The 21,142-nt window shown below is 32.3% G+C and overlaps 1 protein-coding gene and 1 non-coding gene across 2 annotated transcripts in view; both read right to left on the bottom strand.

Moving 5' to 3' along the window:
• LOC117111112 (nucleolar protein 8-like) overlaps positions 1-21,142 on the bottom strand; it is a 32,925-nt gene that overhangs the window by 7,802 nt on the left and 3,981 nt on the right. Inside the window, exons 2-11 of the mRNA XM_033253991.1 lie at positions 19,052-21,138; positions 18,348-18,461; positions 17,708-17,809; positions 16,832-16,907; positions 16,556-16,733; positions 15,659-15,730; positions 15,144-15,316; positions 13,963-14,179; positions 10,605-10,687; positions 10,264-10,346 (exon numbers count right to left, since the gene is read on the bottom strand). Of these exons, the coding sequence (XP_033109882.1) occupies positions 10,264-10,346; positions 10,605-10,687; positions 13,963-14,179; positions 15,144-15,316; positions 15,659-15,730; positions 16,556-16,733; positions 16,832-16,907; positions 17,708-17,809; positions 18,348-18,461; positions 19,052-21,138 (3,185 nt within the window). The remainder of the gene's footprint in view (positions 1-10,263; positions 10,347-10,604; positions 10,688-13,962; positions 14,180-15,143; positions 15,317-15,658; positions 15,731-16,555; positions 16,734-16,831; positions 16,908-17,707; positions 17,810-18,347; positions 18,462-19,051; positions 21,139-21,142) is intronic.
• LOC117111219 lies at positions 14,392-14,644 on the bottom strand. The gene has a single exon (XR_004445841.1). It is a non-coding gene; the product is annotated as a small nucleolar RNA SNORA53 (small nucleolar RNA).

Genomic DNA, 21,142 nt, shown 5'->3' with positions numbered 1-21,142 from the left:
TTACACATAAAGTATAATGAATTTACACATAAAGTATAATGAAATTACACATAAAGTGTAATGAATTTACACATATTGATGACACATATTGAAATTACACATAAAGTATAATGAATTTACACATAAAGTATAATGAAATTACACATAAAGTATAATGAATTTACACATAAAGTATAATGAAATTACACATAAAGTGTAATGAATTTACACATAAAGTATAATGAAATTACACATAAAGTGTAATGAAATTACACATAAAGTTTAATGAAATTACACAACCTTATTTATTCCCCCTAACCGTTATTCACATTCACATATTTACATTACCATATGTCCCTTCTATTTACATCCCTTGATTTACATGATCATTTTTATATGTCCTTCACTCCAATTAACAATAATTATTACTGTGGAGACAGTCAGTTATAAATTGTATATAACATTCAGTTATAAATATGTATTTCTGATGTCTTGATGTTTTATGTCCTGGGCGTTTTCCCTTTGTTTGGACCTTGAGTCTGTGGAACTTGTCCATTTGCTTCCTTTTTTATCTGTTTCTGAGTTGCAATAAATTGAATAAAGAAATTTGATTTTTTAAAAATACTAAGTGGCTGAAAAAAATCGGTTGTATGTTTTCTAAGAAGCTGATATTTAATGATATGTGTACATCTTTTTATCTTTTTTTTTTAATCAACCATTACCATTATCATTTAAAGTTTCGTAATTAATCCATGCTAGCATGGACTGAACCCCGGTTTAATTTGAAAATGAAACATAACAAAATTCACAGATTATTTTGCAGACAGCTGATTAAATTTGTATTTGTTTTTATGAAACTGGCAGGAAAAGATGGGTACAGGTTTCCTAGAAACTAAGATTTAATGAAGCATGCATGCATGCATTTCATCAACCACACTCAGTTTGAAGAGGAAACATATGTAAAAATAAAGTTTCCATTAGGCCACAAAATATTATTGTAAAGATAATTAGATTAGATTGTGATGATTCTGGCAGGAAAAGGTGGGTATGTATGTTTCCAAGAAGTTACAATGAAATTAAATTTGTGTATTTTTACATTTCATCAATCCCTCAATTTAGTGATTAATTAGTATCATCATATATTATTAGATTAATTAAATTAAAATAAATAAATTTTAATATAATATTACTTTTGTTATTATTACAATAATATTATTATAATTATTATTATTATTATTTATATCATTTAAGACGCCAAGGATAACCCACTTATTTCCAGTGGGGTCCTTCTGTTGGTGGATGTGGCAGAGCATCGGTAGACAATTCCCTACTTTTTTCCGAAGAGTGAACAGCGTTCTAGAACATACACATGGGCCATAATGCACACAGGACCAACAGCTTAAACATTTCATCCAGGGAACCAGAGAAATCTCGGTTCAGCGCAAACACAGTGGTTCACCACCAGTTTAGCTCACTCAGCTAAACCGCTCTCTAGATTAAATTATTTTAATCTATTAATTATTATTCATTACTATTAATTTATTCCATTTTAATTATCAACTATGTAATCAAAAAATCATTTAATAAATATTAATATTATTGTTACTCAATAATAGTAAATAAACAAAAAAAATGAATAACAATTAAATTAATTAATTCAATAAAATAATAAAAAATGTAAATAGATTCGCACAAAATCACTAAAAAACGCGATTTTAAAAATGGATACATTTTAGGACAGATATCTTAAAACACATGTATAAGTTTCCTTTTTTAAACTTGAATATAGTGATCCCCAATGGCCACTAACTAATTTCCTAATACTGCTTATCACACCAAACCAATACTAAGGGGGATGTACAAACTTAGATAAGTAATGCTGCTTGTGTAGATTGTAATTATTATTACAGAAAACTAACATATAAAAATATAATCTTTTCATTGGTAAAGGTTCTAAAAAAGGGGATTGAAATATTTACACATAAAAATAAATAAATAAAAATAAAAAATAAATTTTATAAAATAAATAAAAAATTTAAAAAATAAAAAAAAAATTAAAAAAATAAAAATTAAAAAAAATAAAAATTAAAAAAAAATAAAAATATGTAAATTTAAAAATATGAAATGAGTAAGATTTATTCCTACAAGATCTGTGGTGTATCTAGGGGAGGGGTACATCTCTCACCCACAAAGAAAAAGCTTTTGCCCTCCCCCAATAAAATGTTTGAAGCAAAAAAAATCACTTAAGTAGCTAAAAATCCCCTATCACCCCCACCCAACTTCACTTGCGCATACCACCTCAGTTCACCTACGCACCCCCACCTCACCGTACCTACAAATCCCACCTCACTTTACCTGCGCACACCCACCTCACTTCACCTGCGCACACCCACCTCACTTCACCTACGCACACCCACCTCACTTAACCTACGCACCCCCACCTCACTTCACCTACGCACACCCACCTCACTTCACCTGCGCACCCCCACCTCACTTCACCTGCGCACACCCACCTCACTTCACCTGCGCACCCCAACCCAACTTCACGACTCCTAGATACTGTATGCCACTGTAGAGGAATTTTGACAAAAAGAGAGCTAATCGTTTAATAACTTTGATGCACTAAAACCAAGTCTCTATGAGGTTTAAGGAGGATTGACTACTTAAGGTTCTTGTTCTGGAGGCTGGAGACCGGAGAGTTCAAAGATTGATCATTTTGTGACCCTTAATGCTTTACAACCAAGTCTTCTTTTCTTTTTTTTTTTTGTAAAGAAGAGGGTTGATAACGTGGAAGCCTTGAAGCTTTCAAACAAAATCTCTTTATGGAATGAAGGGTTGATCTGTTGGGACTCTACTCTTGTTTTTTGATGGTCTATAACCAAGCCTCCCGGAGGCTTCTGAAGAGGGCTGATAATTTTGGACAAATTCCCCAACAGGCTCAGGGAATAGAAGGCTGTCACTTTATCTAACTATCACTTTCTATGAACCATAAGTTTATCATTCAACATAGGCTTTGAAAACTAAACAAAATTTAGAATAAAATTCAAGACAAAATCTTTAAGATAAGAATCAAATTCATTATAGATTTAAATCTATCACGAAACCAGTTCATGTGACCATAATGACAGGATCATGCAAAGGAAATTAATGTTGAATAAAATTCATCCAAACATTCAACAACATATTTTTGTAAGTTCTTTTCGTAAAATTCTAGTGTCCCTCGATATTCAATAAATTGAGTCAGACTCAAACTTAATACACAAGAGGATAGATAAGCACAAAACAAAGCACCCTTAGAGAAATTATGTTTTGAGCATCATCTGGTGAAAGCACAATAAAGTTGTCACTGAAGTTATGGACTGACCAAGAAACATGACACAATCATTGCACTGAGCATGCTCACAAATAGAGATGATCTGTATGTATGTCAGTTTGGTATAACCTCTTTAAAATAAAAATAAAATTAAAAAATACTTGATATTTTTTATTTTGGAAAAATCATACAATCCAAAATAAAAAATGTATTCATAGGTCACAAAAATGCAGTCAAAGTTTTTTTTTTGGAAATTAAACATTACATAGAGGGCGCCATCTAAAACCCACACTGCATCTTAAATTTATTTAATGTTATATGATCCACATGCCAAAGGTCTGCAAAATTCATCTTAACAATTTTTTTTATACTTTATATTTGAGAATTAAAAACAATACAAATTATAGTAATGACCACTTGCATCAAATTTGCATAAATATTCACCTGTCTGTTTAATTATGATTGCCAATTATTGGGTATGATTGGCAAGGCTATGATTGAGAGACAAGAATCTATGGTATACATCTCTCAAAAGAGAACCATAATATTTTTAGGCAAATTCAATTGTTGCAACTTTTTCTACTTGATCCCATCCTATCAGGATTTGAACTTTCTTTTGTTCGACTATATTACTATTACCAGGCACTTTCCTTTGTTGCTGTAAACTTTCCTTCCTTGTCTTATTTTAAACCTCTGTTCAGAAATTACATTTGCTACTGCTAAGACCTTAGGCACATTATAATAATCTTCTCTTCCTGTTCTTTTACTTTCTGACAATTTGGATGCCTTTGTATCTTTCCTTCTCTCAGAAGAGTTAGCTGTTAACCGTTTGTCCACCCTTTGAAAGTGTCGCTACTCTCACGTCTGTTCTAAGTACCATATGCTTTCAATAAAGTTTGATAAGATTACTTAAAAACTAAGAGCCACTGAAGATGCGAGTGTCCTGACAGGGGGTGTAAGTCAGAGGGAAACCGAGTGACTCACCTGATGTGGATATCCATGTGCTACAGGTAGCTGTCAGTGAAATTGAGATGTTTAATGACATCGGGGTTCAACATTTAGTCACTCTCTCCACGGAGGTATAAAATATTATTATATATACTCCATGCTCTCTCAGAGGCCAGGTGTTGGATCTTTCAACAATTGACTATAAGTGCCTTAGCTGGACTATTTACATTATATTTACAGTGGGATGGAATACTCCATAATTCTTAATTTAACATCTTATTTATTATTTTTTGTTTATTACTTTTGTCAAGCGCAGACAACTTGTTTATTTACGATATACATCAACTATCATTATTCCTAGTACTTATCTTGCTACCTCACGTCCACGAGAAATTGTTTTGGGTACCTAAGTGTCTTTTTTTTAATATTTGAATTTCATCCTATTGTCTCCTGAAAGGTACACTGTATAGCTACTTATTTATTTACTATTTATATTCAGTTATGAAGCAATTTTCCCCCTCACTTTCATTCCAAATCATTCACCTTCAAAATTAAAGATTCAAAATAACTCTTGCAAATTTCAGAAAAATTTGAAATATACAGAATAATTTAAAATAATATTCAATAAAACAAATAGAGAGTAACTCCGAAGAGACAGACATTTTGAGATCCAACGTTTCGATCTATTTGATCATTTTCAAGTATACTGGTGAGAAAGTCTCACCCATCCATATATGTTTACAATATTTACAGAAGTATAACAGAAAGCAAATAAAAACCAACCAATCAGATTAAAATCAAAGTTATAACTAGCCAATTAAATGTCTTATATTAAGTATATCACTTGTTATTGTGAATAAACAATGAATAATCAACAATTATTCAACAATTGTATTAAAATACTCCAGTTAAATTAGTTATAATAAGAAAGCAGGAAGACACACTACAACATTAAAATACACAAAAAAAAAATATCCAAAACTTGAAAAACAAAAACAATAAAAAAGGGCATAAATAAGCAGGGCTTTTATAAAGAGCCGGCGACTTTGACCGGTTACTATGGCTTTTTTGCCGGCTACTTGTGTACCCCAGACCCCTCAACAACTCTCCTGTAACTCTTACTCATTCTCCTCTTCGTCTAAACCTTAAAGAAACCCCTGAATAAGGGAGACATACAAATGAGCTATTATACTGAGTACAAAACTGAATAAAGCCTACAAGACTTTCCTTATTAGGTACCTATTTAAACTCAAGGTGAGAAGAGGCAAATGTACATGCATTGCCCTACTAGACAAGCAATGTGGTTAGCACTGCTTTCGAACCCATGACTTCTCCATAAAATCCCGACGCCAACCCACTGCGCCACACACATCCAGCAAGATAGGGGAAATTACACTGTTAGTTTGTAAAAAACCCATTTCATCATTTATGCCACTGAAAATGTATAAATTTAATACGTAATTATTTATGTAACATTCAAAATTATCTACAATCTATGCAGTACACTTAACCTATTATTTCATTATTATTATTATTATTATTTTAACTATTTATTTCTTTTTATTCATGTGTTTAATAATATCTGCAAAATAGATATTCTGTTAACATATGACTCAATATTTATGTAACATTAGTTCAAAATTATTTACAATCTATGCAGTACATTTAATCAACCTATTATTTCATTAATATTATTATTATTTTAACTATTTATTTCTTTTTATTCATGTGTTTAATAATACTGTATCTGCAAAATAGATATTCTATAAACTTATGATTCAATATTTATGTAACATTAGTTCAAAATTATCTACAATCTATGCATTACATTTAAACAACCTATTATTTCATTATTATTATTATTATTATTTTAACTATTTATTTCTTTTTATTCATGTGTTTAATAATATCTGCAAAATAGATATTCTATAAACTTATGATTCAATGCAATTCAATATTTTTGTTGATCATATATTTGCAAGTGTGAGCAGCCTGCCTATGAGAATGAATTCGTTGACAACTTTTATTCCTCCTAGGTCTACCAACAGTTTATTTTATCCTTGTTAATTTTGTTAATTGTGAATTGAATAAAATTCAAAATAGGGATACATGAGGGATGTATATTACATACATCAGACATGTCGGACAATTGCAATATTTTCAAGGTAAGTTCCGCAAAAAGGGAAAGTTGGCTTATGATTTCATCCAGGCAAGTCAATTACAAAAATAATTGAATGTAACAGTGACTGGTCAAATAACAAATTAATAATGTTTGTACATGATACTAATTTAAATAAATTGTGTTACTATTTATTATAAATGTTATGCATCAATTATATAAAATACTGTAGTCGATGACACTCAAAAAAATTATCACTTAATGACTATATATATATGCTTTCATTTTATGAAAGCAGTTTCTGCCATAAATGGCTTCATTTTCAATCTATCTCTTGCAAACGCTTTCAAAAACAGCATGAAATTGTACCCGCACTAATTATAATGTCTAATGTACAAACACAGATAAAGAATGGGGATACACGATACACGAGGGGTGGGGAAACCACAAAGGAAGCCCGATTAAGGACTCTACAAGCTAATAAATAATTTCCTTATGCTGGCTGTGGTCATGTGACAACCAACCTGTCACTTAAAATCATCAAGTAACATGTTTGTCTCCGAAAATAGATAAAAATAAGATTACAAAAAAAACAAGAAGGAAATTGTACATAATAAAACCTGTTAAAAACAATCTTCAAAAATAGAGATGTCGAGCGAATGTGCAGGGTAGTCGCGGCACAAGGACACATTTCTAGACGTTTAAATTACCGAGTTAAAGACTCTGCTGTGAACTATCCAATATTCCAACGAAAGGAAAGTGTTGCCTAACATTTTACCTCGTCTGTTTAATAACAAAATAATTATTCAGAAAACTGTATTATGTGTGTCTGATTATATTTTATGCAAACATTTAGATAAATTTTTTTTATAATTATTTAACAATATTTTGTGGCACTTAATTATAGAAGTCTGATAAAATTTTAGTAGACATTATCTATTCATGAAAAAAGTCAATTTTTTACATTATATGAAATTATTTCTTCATAGAGCAAAACAAAACTAGGACAAATTTACCTCAATGTACTTGTATTCTGTGCAATTTCTTATTAATAATATTAATAAGAAATTAAATTCAACCGGTAGGCCTTTCTATAATTTTCAATATCATTGTTGTACTTTGAAACAACATAAAACCTACAAACAACACTTTCAGTCCTGTTAAATTGATTGGTCAGCAAATGTATGTGTGTTAATTCAGTATGTTGATCAATAATGTATTGCATCCATTTTTTATAGATCTTAAGCTACATACTGAAAAACAATGAAGACACATAAAAAAACTACTGTGTAACTATGAAATAAGAAAACTATAAAACTACTGTATAAAAAAACTATAAAATAAGAAAATTATAAGAAATAACTATAATAATAATAATAATAATATTTATTATTATTATTATTATTGAGTTAAAAAATTGCAAAAGATAAATTTGAACAAGATACATTCAGGCCTACTTTATTACCGGTAAGTTAAATCATTTACATTATTGTTGTTGTTTTCACAAAACATAATTATGTGAAATTCTTTAATAAACTTTACCATTGTTGAAATTTATTTTTTTTTGCTTAATATGGATCCCATTGCAAATAATAATTTTATGGGTTATCCATGGCATAATTTTTTCCATTTTCCTTGTTATTCATTTTTCCAAGTCTTTTTAATGAAATTGTATTGCCTTTGTATTCCCCACTTTCATGATGTTGTAAATTGAACTTTTAATGTTATACTGAATAAAACAAAAAACAAAAAAAAAGAAACATTGCCATAGCGTAATAAACAAAGGCTTTGACGACAATAGCCCATAAGAGTCGAGTATCAATACTTTTTGGTTTACGTCATTTACGTCTGAAAGTTTCTCTACAAGAGTTCATATACCTCAAAGCAAACGTAATTACAAGACAGACGTACACAATTGAAAAACAGGAAAAACAATTCACATAATATTCCCCTGTGGGAACAGAATCCGCCGGGAATACTTAGAATTTCTACGTGGAAACATTTAAGCAAATACGTAAATTAACAACCATGCTTATGAGGAGAAAATATTTCCGTCTAGGTCACTGCTACCAAATATTTTAATAACTTCATAATAACTCATAATATCCTGGTAATAATAATTATGAAATATATAAAAGAACATTATTTGATATCTATAAATGTTATATTCTCATTTATTTCTTTCATATAGTGATACCAACTAATGTCCTTAAAGAACATTCAGCCTATTCTCACTGTTTTTCCAGTTCCAACAATAAGTTTCACAACACAACATGTAATATTGAAGCCAAATTGAAAACAAATTCTACTAATAAAATAGTATTAATCTAAATAAAAAGTAAATATACTATACTATTTTAACTCTCAGTACATATTTACACAATTTACGAAAACGGATGCAACATCCGAATATATTGTGCGGTCAGGTCAAAATTACATTTAAAAGTCAAAAAAAAAAATCAGTATAATTTTTAACTAATCTAGACACATTCGATCGCAACATCAACAGCAAGCAACATTCCAATTAAATCATGTAATTAGGTTTTCGACAAACCCCCCCCCCACCCACCTTTCAGAGTTCAATGACCTAAAGTAAATGTTCCAATAGAAAATTATAACAAAGGCATTATATTTAACTGGATGTGCCTACACTCAATTAACAAAATACAAATTTAATAATAGTGTGAAATTGAGCGTTAAATCTATGGATTTTTACAGGAGCCAGCTAAGTCAGAGCCCTTAGCACATCAGCCATTGTAATGATGAGTCAATGCAGCGTGCTAGGCAATATGTCAAGGACCAGGACTGGTAAACCAAGCCTAGGCCTTTATGTAATCATTTCAAGGGAATTAGAATTATTATTTTTAAATATAATATATATTGATAAATCTAGGTCAAGTTTTACAGTAGTAACTAGAACTACAGTATTTCATTCTATCTTTTATTACTTCCACAAAGAAGGTTATGAATTCAACACTGTCTATCAGGCTGTCTATCTGTTGGGCTGCCTTTCGGTATGTTAGCATGATTATGCAAAAAACTAATGAACTTATCATCATAAAATTTAGCAGAGTAGTATATATGGGACTAACAAAGAGCTGATTATATTACAAAAAATAAGGTCAAGGTCACAAAAATTTAAAAATTTCGTTGAACTATGCATTTTGTTATCTTTTATAGAAAAGAGTAAAACAAGAGACTTTTTTATTCCTTGTTTCGCAACCTTATTTTTTTTAAAGATCATCAGAGGCGGGTGGAATAAAAAATAAAAATAAAATTTTGTTTTCTTGTTTAGCAAATAGTTTTGCCAAAAACATCCCAACAGAAGATAATACAAAAATAAAATGTATATTTTTTTAATGTAAGCAGTGTAGTAATGGGATGTTTAAATGCTTTAAATTTATAAAAACAAGAAAGAAATGTACACATCTTATTTTTGAAAATTTCAAGGCAGTGTCAGGCGTAATAATGCAATAAGAAGATTTTTTCTTCTGAAATTTCCAGCTTTTCGTTCGCGGCGGCAGGTGCTAATTGACCAGAAATAAAATTCTATTTTTATTTTAAATTATCAATATTAGAGGGTGGTGGGTTCGCGAAATAAGGTATAAAAAGTGTCGCCTTAGCAGCCATTGGTTGATTTAGGGATTCAAGTTACAGAGATAAATTACAAATTTACGCCGGTGACAAGCCAGTTTTGTTTGCTTTAATAGGCGCTTTAAAAATGTGTATTATTATTATAAATACAAAAAATAATGAACTTGCGCTTTGAGCACTAAATAAAGTAATTGAATCATCCATATAACGGCATCCGTATATTGTTCAATATTCAGACACAATGTGGAGATATTCATTCTATTTTATATTTTTAGAATTATGAATAATAAGCAAGATATTATTAACTTACTGTCATCAAATTGGTACGGTTTTCTTGCCACTTTTGTGTAATATTATCGATGTTCTCTTTTCTATAAAACTGCAATGGTCCATCTAGAAAAATGAACACAATTAACAAATATACATTGACTTCAGATATGAAAATAAAACAAGGTTTACACTACAATTAATAACAATAATAAACAAAATTGCCTTATAATCCTAAGGTCATGTGTCTACATCTTGTCTATTATTTTCTTATAATCATAATCTTAATATATTATGCATCATAACATATTGTATAAATTTATTTTCGTTCTCTATGATCATATCCAGCATTAATGTATGCAACACTACAGCAGTCACTTTTACCATTGAGTCTTTGATCGTCTACTTGGAAGAAAAAAGATTGTTTTGGTGTTGCATCTGCAGTTCCGTTTTCTGAATTCACCTCTCTGAAATACACAACAAAATGTTTATACAATTACTATAGGTAGAGTAAAACATCTATCAAATTATTTATGAAATAGAGTGAGAGTGTTTAGACAAAGAGTAATGTTTCTAAATCCTGCTAAATTCTGTATAAATCTAATCACCATGTTATTTCATAACTTGAGCCAAATTACATTGCAAAGCTCTAGAGAGAATGAAAAAAGAATGTTCTTTATTATAATACTATGATTTTGCTATAAAATTGTTGCTTTGGGCAAATTATGGTTCTCAAATTATAAAGTGAAACAGATAAAAAAAAATGAATTCATGGCAATAATCCTTAGGAATTAAGGCAATAATCCATAGGGATTAATGCAATAATTCACAGGGGTTAATGCAATAATCCATAGAGACTGCAGAAATATCCTTAAAACATTTTACTCATGTATCTAATCTCCATTCACGTTGCAAGTTATTTTTTTCAATATAAGGTCAAAGACAGTCTATCCATGCTAACATTTAACCTTGGGAATGTTCAAAGAACTTCGATATGTAAAAAGAAATGATCTTTAACTGATTAATGTGTGAAATTATTTGCTTTTAATCTTGTGTCTCATGTAGTATTCGCAGTAGCGAAAACACAAGACACGTGTCAAGCACTTTGTGGCTAACAATACACAAAGGAGGTTCTCTTTCAACGAACGTCAAATAACTGGCTGTAAATTGTCATTGTTACAGCATGCACGCAAAGATCGTACGGGGCGGATACCCTACGCGGCGCTATTTACACGATCTTTTGTTACTTTTTCGCCAGTGACGTCATGGTAAAATCGTATATAATCGCCTATAACAAAAAAAATAGCCAAAGAACGATTTTAAGGTTGATTCTATTATCATATATCAAAAATACTCTCTAGAACAAAAAATCCTTTTGCTAGTTCTCTTTTAAGTGGGCTATTTTGCACTAAATGCATCTATGCTATTTACATAAAAATAGGGAAAAAGTGTTTTTAAAACTGATTTTGTCTATCATAAACCATCATCTTTATTAGTTGGGAAGGTTTGGTTAAAAAAAAAAACATTTTGAAAAAAAAAAACCCATATTAATTCTGTCCTTCGTAAACAGACAAGAATCTGAATACATAATTAATCACCAAAACAACAGAATCTTCAATGTTATCTTCAACCTCAAATTATGTTAACTGGCTCTACTTGGACACTTTACGGAGAAACCAAACTCACATTGAAAAGAAATGGACAGAATAAAAAAAGAAATTTGCCTGAAGGCGGTATCAGAATATGCCCTTGTAAAACTAGGGTTTAAAAAAATTATGAAATGAATTGGACATGGTCCAGCATTGAGCCTCACACACAGCTAAGTGCATAAGTCATTTAGGATATTTCCCACCCCCTCTATCAACAGAATACAATTTACCAAAAAACATGTGACATACCTAAATATGGTCATGATGAGATCACATTATCACCATATATAGGAACATCATATCTATATTTGGGCTTACAACAATTTTTAATCAAAGAAAAATTTTATAATTTGGACAAAGCTTTCTAAACAGCATATCAACAGGTTACAGACTTTACCTGATCCAAAAGCTACCTTATCTATATGAAACAGATTAAATAAGTTAAGATTATAAGCTATTAACTAAAGTAATTTACAGTTAATTGCTGTTAACGAGAATTAGGTCAAAATTGTTAAAATTAGGCTATTCTTGGAACAAATTTATTCCTAACATTTAACAAACAAACTGGCACAAAATTGAATCTTTCAATATAAACATTTTCTAATTCGTATAATAACCTAGGCTTTAATTCTACTTGCTCTGCTCCCTTGACCCTGTTAACAACCGACCAATCAGAACAGGGTGAGGAATATGTGCAAGTTGGGCCTTAGCAACAATATCCAAGGGGTGGGGCTTAGCTCAAAGTCCATTAATTAGTGCACACCCTGCACCACCAAATTATAATTCTGGATACGGCCCTAAAGTGCTGCACACATTAAAATTCATTTTGGTCACATTCAGCCTTCAATGCCTGTAAATGAAAACATCCTGAAATCTTGTTTCTGATTGGCTTAAAGTAATACATTGAAATATTTGTCTGTTTGTGACCAACAACATCTTGTGAGAAAAACATTTCAAACAAGAACCCAACAAATAAAGTAGAAAACGATGCATGACGTACCGTAAAAATTGATTGATAAAGGCATATTTTATGAAAATTGAAAGATAAATGTGTGTTTAAATGCCATTGCTTGACGCATGGTTTCTCAGCTGATTTTCATATCAAGGATAAGTTTTGTTATTTTTGCCCAAGGTAAATGAAGTGTCTCCCATTATTAGAAAATCCTGTCTTCATATCATTCTTGGAACAATAACAAGAATTTCAAGGACAAATTAAAATCCTTCTTCCATAAATACAAGACACAATTTGCTATAGCACATTAGAGAGAGCTTAAGTGCTTGTACACTAAAGCAATTAACACTGAGGCTTTAGTTCCAGCATTTTCTGTTGTGTTGGAGAAGGGGAGGGGGAAGGGAGACGGGTCTTGGCCTTCATCCCTAAGCTTTTGTTCATCTGCGGCAGGGCAAATATTTGTCATTAGGTATGACTGCCAAGTTAATCTAAACCGATTAAACAGCATTTAATTCATTAGTACTAAATAAAAATAAATTTACAATTGAAATCTTCTGATTTCAAATTATGACTAAACAAATGCATAATATAAATTAAATTAGCAACCAGTACCATAAAAAAGTGATGTTCCCACGACTGGAGAGTATCATGCATCATCTAATGATCACGCACATCCATAAACAGCGTTAAATTCATTAGTAAATACAAATAAATATATAATTTAAATCTCCCTATTTCAAATTATGACTAAACATATGCATAAAGTAAATTAAATTAGCAATCAGTTTCATAAAAAGTGATGTCCCCATGACTGGAGAATCTCATGCTGCATGTAATGATCACGCACATCCGTAAAAAGTTGCAACGCAATCACATGAGACCACGAATCCAACCTTGGAGGTATGTTGATATAACGCACATTCGACTCTGAATTTCTGATGACACAGCATAAATGCTGTTGGGCAGTGGTTACGATATAGAGAGCAAAAGTGTATAGCGCCCTGTTATAGAATAAACACTTAGCCCCAGAAATACAGATCTAATTAGTGCGTGTATTAAGCAACCAATCAACATTGAATTTATAAATACCATAATGTAATTTAGCATTCTAAATTTATGTACATTTTCATCCACCACTTACACAGTCTCTTTACTTATCTCTTCTTGAAAGTCAATTTCTTCATCACTACTTTCAAAGAATTGAAACTGCGATCCGCCAGAAACAAAATTATTTCCTCTCTGTAAATCTTCACAAGAAGTTCCTTCATCACCTGTTGGTTTAGTGCTATTATTATCCTCCTCTTCATCGCTGTCGCCAAAGAAACGGAACGTCGAACCTTTCTCAGGAGAGCTCTCTACTGAAAGACAAGCACCACAATATAATATATTTAAAACAATCAGTAATAATAATTAAAATATTAGGTACCATAATGATGAAATAATAATAATCAACTCTCTCAAATAAGCATTGAATTAAACATGATTCTTTTCGTTAAGGATATTTCACTTCAATATAAAACGAATGGAAGTTGTCTTGTGAATTTGATGTGTTTAGATTCTTGCACATATTAATGTCCCCATGCCAGGAGGGTTTCATGCTTGGTGTATAGATCACAAGCATTCAAGCATGTTGTGAGCCAATCACATGAGACCATAAATCCAGCAATGGAGGTATGTTGATTTTACGCATATTCGACTCTGCATTTCCACTGAAACAACATAAATGTTGCTAGGCTACAGTTACACCACAGAGTGCGAATAAGAAAAGCGCCCTCTATAGCATAAACTTTGTAGCCTAGAAAAACAGATCTAATTAGTGCGTGTATTAGTAATTATTAATGCTGAATTAGTAACTATAATAATTTTATTAATTAAAATAGCACTTTCGACCAAATGACATCATTTGGTTGAAAAGGTAATTCACAAAAGACATTACTAGTTGGGGTCATTCAGGTGGTAAATTGGGCAGTGTCCACATTGGGAGAAGATCCCCCAACTATTTTCTAAAAAGTGTACTGATTCTATAACTTGCATAGGGGTCATAATGGACATGGGCCGACAACATAAACATTCTTTCCGGAATACTCTACGCTATTGTAACCAATATCAAGTACAAAATCGATGGAATCTCCATGGTTCAGTGAACACCACCAATTTATTAGACTGACCTTCCGCAAAAAAAAAATGCTTACAAGAATGTATCTGTTTTCTACCAAAATAGGGAGACAAATATATACAAAATAGTTTGCTAAGGGTCAAAGACAGACAGTGGTTTTTGACCAAGTTTCAAGGTAGTACAGCCAATAAATATCTAATAATTACCTATATCTTTGTTATCCTTGTTTTCTACGGTGTCAATTTTTCTTTTGTCATTTCCAAAAGCGTTTGTAATATCACCACTCACTTCAAAGTATTTTTCCTTAGAGACTTCAGGTACGATTATCTCTGGAGCTTCGTTACTTTTCTTTGCAGATTTTCCTTCCAAGGAGGAGGGTCTACACAAGAAGGCAATTAAACAACAAAAATTTTGCAAAGTAAACATATAGGCCTTGTTTTTTAAATGTTGATAGGACTGCCTAAAATTCTGGACATATTTCCGCAAGCGAGCCGATTAAAAAGTTTGATTTTCATAGCTTGAAATATGCATGAAGTGGACCATCTATAACTTTTATCTCTTCAGTAAAAATTTATCCTCATTGGTTGAGAATGAGTTGAGATGTTAAATGATTAAAGCTAAAATTATTTGAATTCAATATATCTCAATGCAATATATTTCATAATTTGTTTATTAATTAAGGAATTGTTATATACAGCACACATAATAGAATCTGTTTTACCTTTTTTCTTTGTTCTGCACTTCATATTGGGTGTGGTCATCTCTGGATGGATCATACCGTATCATCATTCCCCTGAAATTATAAATTACATATAATGTAATATGCAATAAAACAATATTTAGAAAGATCAAAATTAATAACTGAACTTCAAGATGCTGGAATGAGAAAAAAATAGATAAATTTGGTATTCAACCCACACAATTAATAAAAGAGTATTCAAAATTACCAAATATATCTACTCAGAAATGAATAGATTAAATAGAATAGCCATTATGTATGATTACTTGATGGTCTATTTATACACTCAATAGATTTATTTGTCATATATACATGTACAATACACATACAATAAAATTCGGTCTGGTTCCCTAACAAAAACAAAAAAAAAGTTGATATATACGATATAACTTATCTTATGGTGCTAATGGCACATTTGTTAAAACTTTGAACAATTTTTATTTTTTATTTATTTATTTGAAAGTATTATACAGTGCACGTATCCAACTGCTTATCCTCCAGGTCATCGGGTACAGAATCAATCATACACAACGTGGTTATGCATGTGATCAGCACCAATAATTTCATCCAGAATCATTCACCTCCTACCAGGTACCCATTGACACTCCTGGGTGAAGAGAGGCAAAAGCAGATAAAGTGTCTTGCCCAAGGCCACAAGTAGTGTGACAAGCATTGGTCACGAACCCCCGACCTTCCGATTACACGCTGTGTCACATGCTTCTGTGTAGTACGATGTGCAACTACCACTAACCAATGAAAGAATATATTAGCGCCGTAACATAAATATGCGCCACTTCGCAATTCTGCCAGGTTCCTCATGGGTGAAAAAATAATGTAGATATGGAGTGACTTGAGTAAAATATTCACAAAAGTGATTACCTGAAACCCAATTTCTGCCCAATCATCTCCTTTGGTCTAGAAATGATGCCTTTAGTTCCAACAATACTCTGCAAGATGCTTAGAGATTTCTCCTTCTCTGTCTTCAAATCAACCTCTTCATCACCTTGATCAGCGAACGAGTTTGGAATCAAATGACTGGGATCATCGTCATCTTCATCTAGAATTATAAACAAAGGGTTTTTTTCATTAAATATTAATTTTTGATAATGGAAAATATTCTCAGCCAGTAGGAAAAAGAATGTGATGTGTGCATACCACTTTGATCCTCAAGGAACGACTTATCCATCGTAAATCGATCATCCCCTCCTATCTGCTCCTGTAGTTTACGCAACTGAAATATAAATTGAAATTATAACATATACTCATAGAAGGTTACAAATGCATCTTTTTTCTTCATTCTAAGCTTATAGGACAAAAGAGACGAGTGCAGACAGACAGAGTAAATGCACAACGAGGGAATGAATTTACACACGGGGATAATGCACAGGGAATGGATGTGCACTTTATTGGGTATCTTTGATGTAATACACATAAAAAGGATAACCCACAAAATTCCTAAGACTTATTTCTAGTGGGGTCCTTCTGGTGGTGATTGCGCAATAAAAGGGATGACAACCTCCTACTCTCTTCCAAAGAGTGTACTGCATTCTTCAACTTGCACATAAGCCATTTTGCACACGGGACCAACGCTTAAATGTCTCATCTGAAAAACGGTGCGGTTTTTGAAACTTGCATTTCAGCCCTCCAGCTGAAACACAAAGAGAGCAGCGATGGAAATTAAACCGGGGACCAAAAAATCTCACGGTTCAGCGCACATAGTGGCTACCACCAGATTAGCCGACTGAGCAAGCTGCACAGAAAGAATGGATAACATAAACAAAATACGCACCCACAAGATGTATGTACACAAAGGGGATAGAGATCTAATGAGGACTGCACAGACAAGAGATGAATGCACACAAAATGTTCCACCCACTTGGGGGATGGGTATCAAAAATATACAATATGGATGCTGAAAGAATTTGTAATTCCAAAAAATTTAAATATATATTTTCAAATGATGGCGATGGTGTTCTTTATACTTAATATATTATATTACAAAAGAAATGAAAATTTGATGTAAAGAATTACTCTTTCTCCTGATTCTCCCTCAAACTGTGGCTTAATTTGGAAACGAGCGTTATCATCCTCATCATCACAGCTATCCTCGTCACTTGCAAACAGAATTGGTCCCTTGTTGGTCCGAAAATTGAATACAAATAATTAAGGTTTTAGTGTATATATTAAGGGTTTAAGCATCAATTCATGCAGACACAGATAATATAGAGCAGGAATATAAATTCACTAGTGCTGCCCTGAACCAAGGAACTAGGGAATAGTTTTCCATAGAGAAAAATAAATTCAGACAGCATTTAGGTGGCAAGCACACAAAAAAAACCTGTTTTTTAGGCTCAAATTTTTTTCGATTAAAAAGCTGTACTGGTTACTTAGCAAGTTATAACTGTTCTTTAAAAGTATATAATCTGGATGTTTAACATTTTCAACAGATATAAAGTAAAAATAAAATATGTGAACACAACTGAGTTACTTATGCTACTATGCTAATCGCTTCATTGTCTGTCATTAGTTTTATAAAAAGTCTTGCCTAAGCTAGAGTGCAAGTTTTAAAACAAACAAGGATGTGATATTAATACAGTACGATTTTATAGGAACTAAACAGACTATAAAAACGGAGTTGGCAAGATGCCAGACCTTAGACTATGACTCTTACCATTTTAGATAGATCAGTTTTATTTTGGAAGGGAATATTCATACCATCATGCTCCTCTTCATCATCTGAGTCAAAGATGATGTGTTTTCCCTGGGCTGGTCCAGTCTTGCTATCCTAAGTACAGAACGAGACAGTTTCAGTTGAAAGAACACTTTGAGGATTAGCTAGGCTCTAATGGAAATCCATCGTTAGCCTCCAATAATCCTTCAGTGCACTAGAGTGCACTAGAGCACCAACCTCTCTACAAACTGCAACCCTCAAATTGCAGCATATGGATTTACTGCAAATCTTGTCTTCTACATACTTTTCTTTAATGTAATGCAAGCATTATGATTACTGTATAGTAAGAAATCCGTTTTTAGCACTTTTATGACAACAATATGATTTTATTCATGATGAGATTTCCCCTAATCGATGTGGCTTCATCGATTGGGATGAATGTTGCAGAATAAAATCACATTGTTGTTAATCATAAAAGTGCTACGGACCGATTCCTCATTTACTATATTTACGGACTAATATGGATACCCAACTACATTTCATACTTTATTAAGTTGCATTCCAGGGAAAGAACAAATGAAACATATTATGTGGGTGCCACACAATAAACCAGACTCTCTGCTGATCTTGTTATTAATGCATCTAATATTTCAACTAACATAGCAGGTAACAATGAAAAACAATGGAATTATTTATGAATTTACCACAGCTGCTAAGGCCATCTGTATTGCTTTCTTCTGTCCTAAGACCACTTCCTTCCTCTTCTGCACTGATTCCAGTCGTTTGATATTTGAAGATGCCTGCTTTGCAGGGCTTACAGCAAGAACCCTGCGATCCAGAACCTTTTTGTGTTCTTTGACATCTAAGTTCTTAGAACTACTTCCTGATACAGCTCTGCCATTGAGAGAACTTGGTGACATCAGGTTTCGAGTCTTTTCATCAGTGATATCTTCTTCATCACTGCTATTTTCATCTTCATCACTACTGTCATCTTCATCACTACTGCTGTCTTTAACACTATGACTATTTTCATCACTTCTGCCATCTTCATCACTACTTCCATCTGTACTGCCACTGCCCTCTTCATCACTAATGCCATCATCATTATTGACATCTTCACCAGTACTGGCATCTTCATCACTAATGCCATCATCATTATTGACATCTTCACCAGTACTGGCATCTTCATCACTAATGCCATCATCATTATTGACATCTTCACCAGTACTGTCATCTTCATCACTAATGCCATCATCATTATTGACATCTTCACCAGTACTGGCATCTTCATCACTGGTAAGATTTTCATCATCTTTACAAATATTTTTTCCATTATCACTACTGGCCTCAACATCATCCTCATCATCACTACTGTTCCCTTCAACAGCTTCACTGGGTTCTTGATCTTCCTCACCACATACACTACTGTTGTCACTTCCTTGTAGTGTTTGGTTTTTCAAGTGGCTATCACTGTCATTTTCAACTGCTGATGGAGCTATCTCGTCTCCAAACTCAACTACACCTAATGCATCTGGTTCCCTCTTTGACTTCTTTCCTGCCAACTTCATAATGCACTTTCCTGAACAGATATCATCAGTGTTAGCAGAAGAGACAGAATCTGTATCATCACATTCTATTTGACCTTCGACATCTACCACATAATCCTTTCTTGCTTTTGTTTCAACAGACGTTTTCTCCAAACACTTTTCAGATTGCAGGACTATGAAATCTATCATTGCTTTAGATTGATTTCCTTCTTCTATAACTTCTCTTTCTTCATCTTCTCTTTTACTTTCATTCACTTTATATTCATTTTCTTCTCTTTCCTCTTTGCTTTTGTCTTTTTCTTCTGAATCCTTCTGCAATACACGTAACTCTTTGGTTTCTTTACCCTGCGGTTCCAGTATCATGAACTCAATGTTATCATTTGTTATTGGATTAATTGCTGATTGGTAATAAAACATTCTGGATGAATCAGTATTCACCATATCCAGAACATCTTCCTCTGTATCAACTGGATCTTTCGTACCAAATATAAGGTAACCAGAATCTTGTTCATAAACTTTTTCTGGTACTGATTTATTTCTCAGAGTATCAAGTTCTTTCACTGTTATTTGATCATCTTCTGCTTCTAAATCCTTCTCACATTTATCATCATCATTAGAGTTACTTTTACTACTGGAGACATCAACCGTATCTGTGGAAATCCTTTTTATATTCTGGTTATCAGAGTCATAATTTGATTGATTTAATTTTGTTTTGGTAGAAACTGATTCTAAAATGTCAGAAGTTCTTTCAATCAATTCTTTGTTATAAGTTTTCTGTTGAGTCTCTGGTAAAATATTTGGAACATCAATTTCTTCATTTTGTCCTTTTTCTCCATCAGTGCTTTTTGATGTTAAACTTATATAAGAATTGTTCTTTGCTTTTGGTAGTATTAAAACATTTTCATGTGAAACACTTTCATCTTCTGATGACGATTCATAAACTCTGTAGTGAAGAACTACATGTTGTGTCTTTGTATCTGCCTCTTGATGGCTAAACTTGCCATATTTTTCTGAGACAATTTCAAAGTCATCAACTTTCATCTTGTCACCTTCATACTGGTAAGAAAACATATTCCCTGCACTCTGGTGGGTTAAAACTTCGGAATCACTATTTTCTGACAAGTTAGAATCTACATGGTGGCTTAGCTTTCTCTTTTTCTTTGTTGTTGGGATGCTATAAGCTCCAATCCTTTTCTGATATTGCACATTGTCTTCCACAGCATCTAACTCCCAAGTCAGTTTATCTAC

This window comes from Anneissia japonica, unplaced genomic scaffold (genome assembly GCF_011630105.1).
Source record: "Anneissia japonica isolate Jap-2015-1 unplaced genomic scaffold, ASM1163010v1 scaffold1511_len2985839_cov193, whole genome shotgun sequence".
NCBI lineage: Eukaryota > Metazoa > Echinodermata > Crinoidea > Comatulida > Comatulidae > Anneissia > Anneissia japonica.
This window is presented reverse-complemented; position numbering and strand designations above follow the sequence as displayed.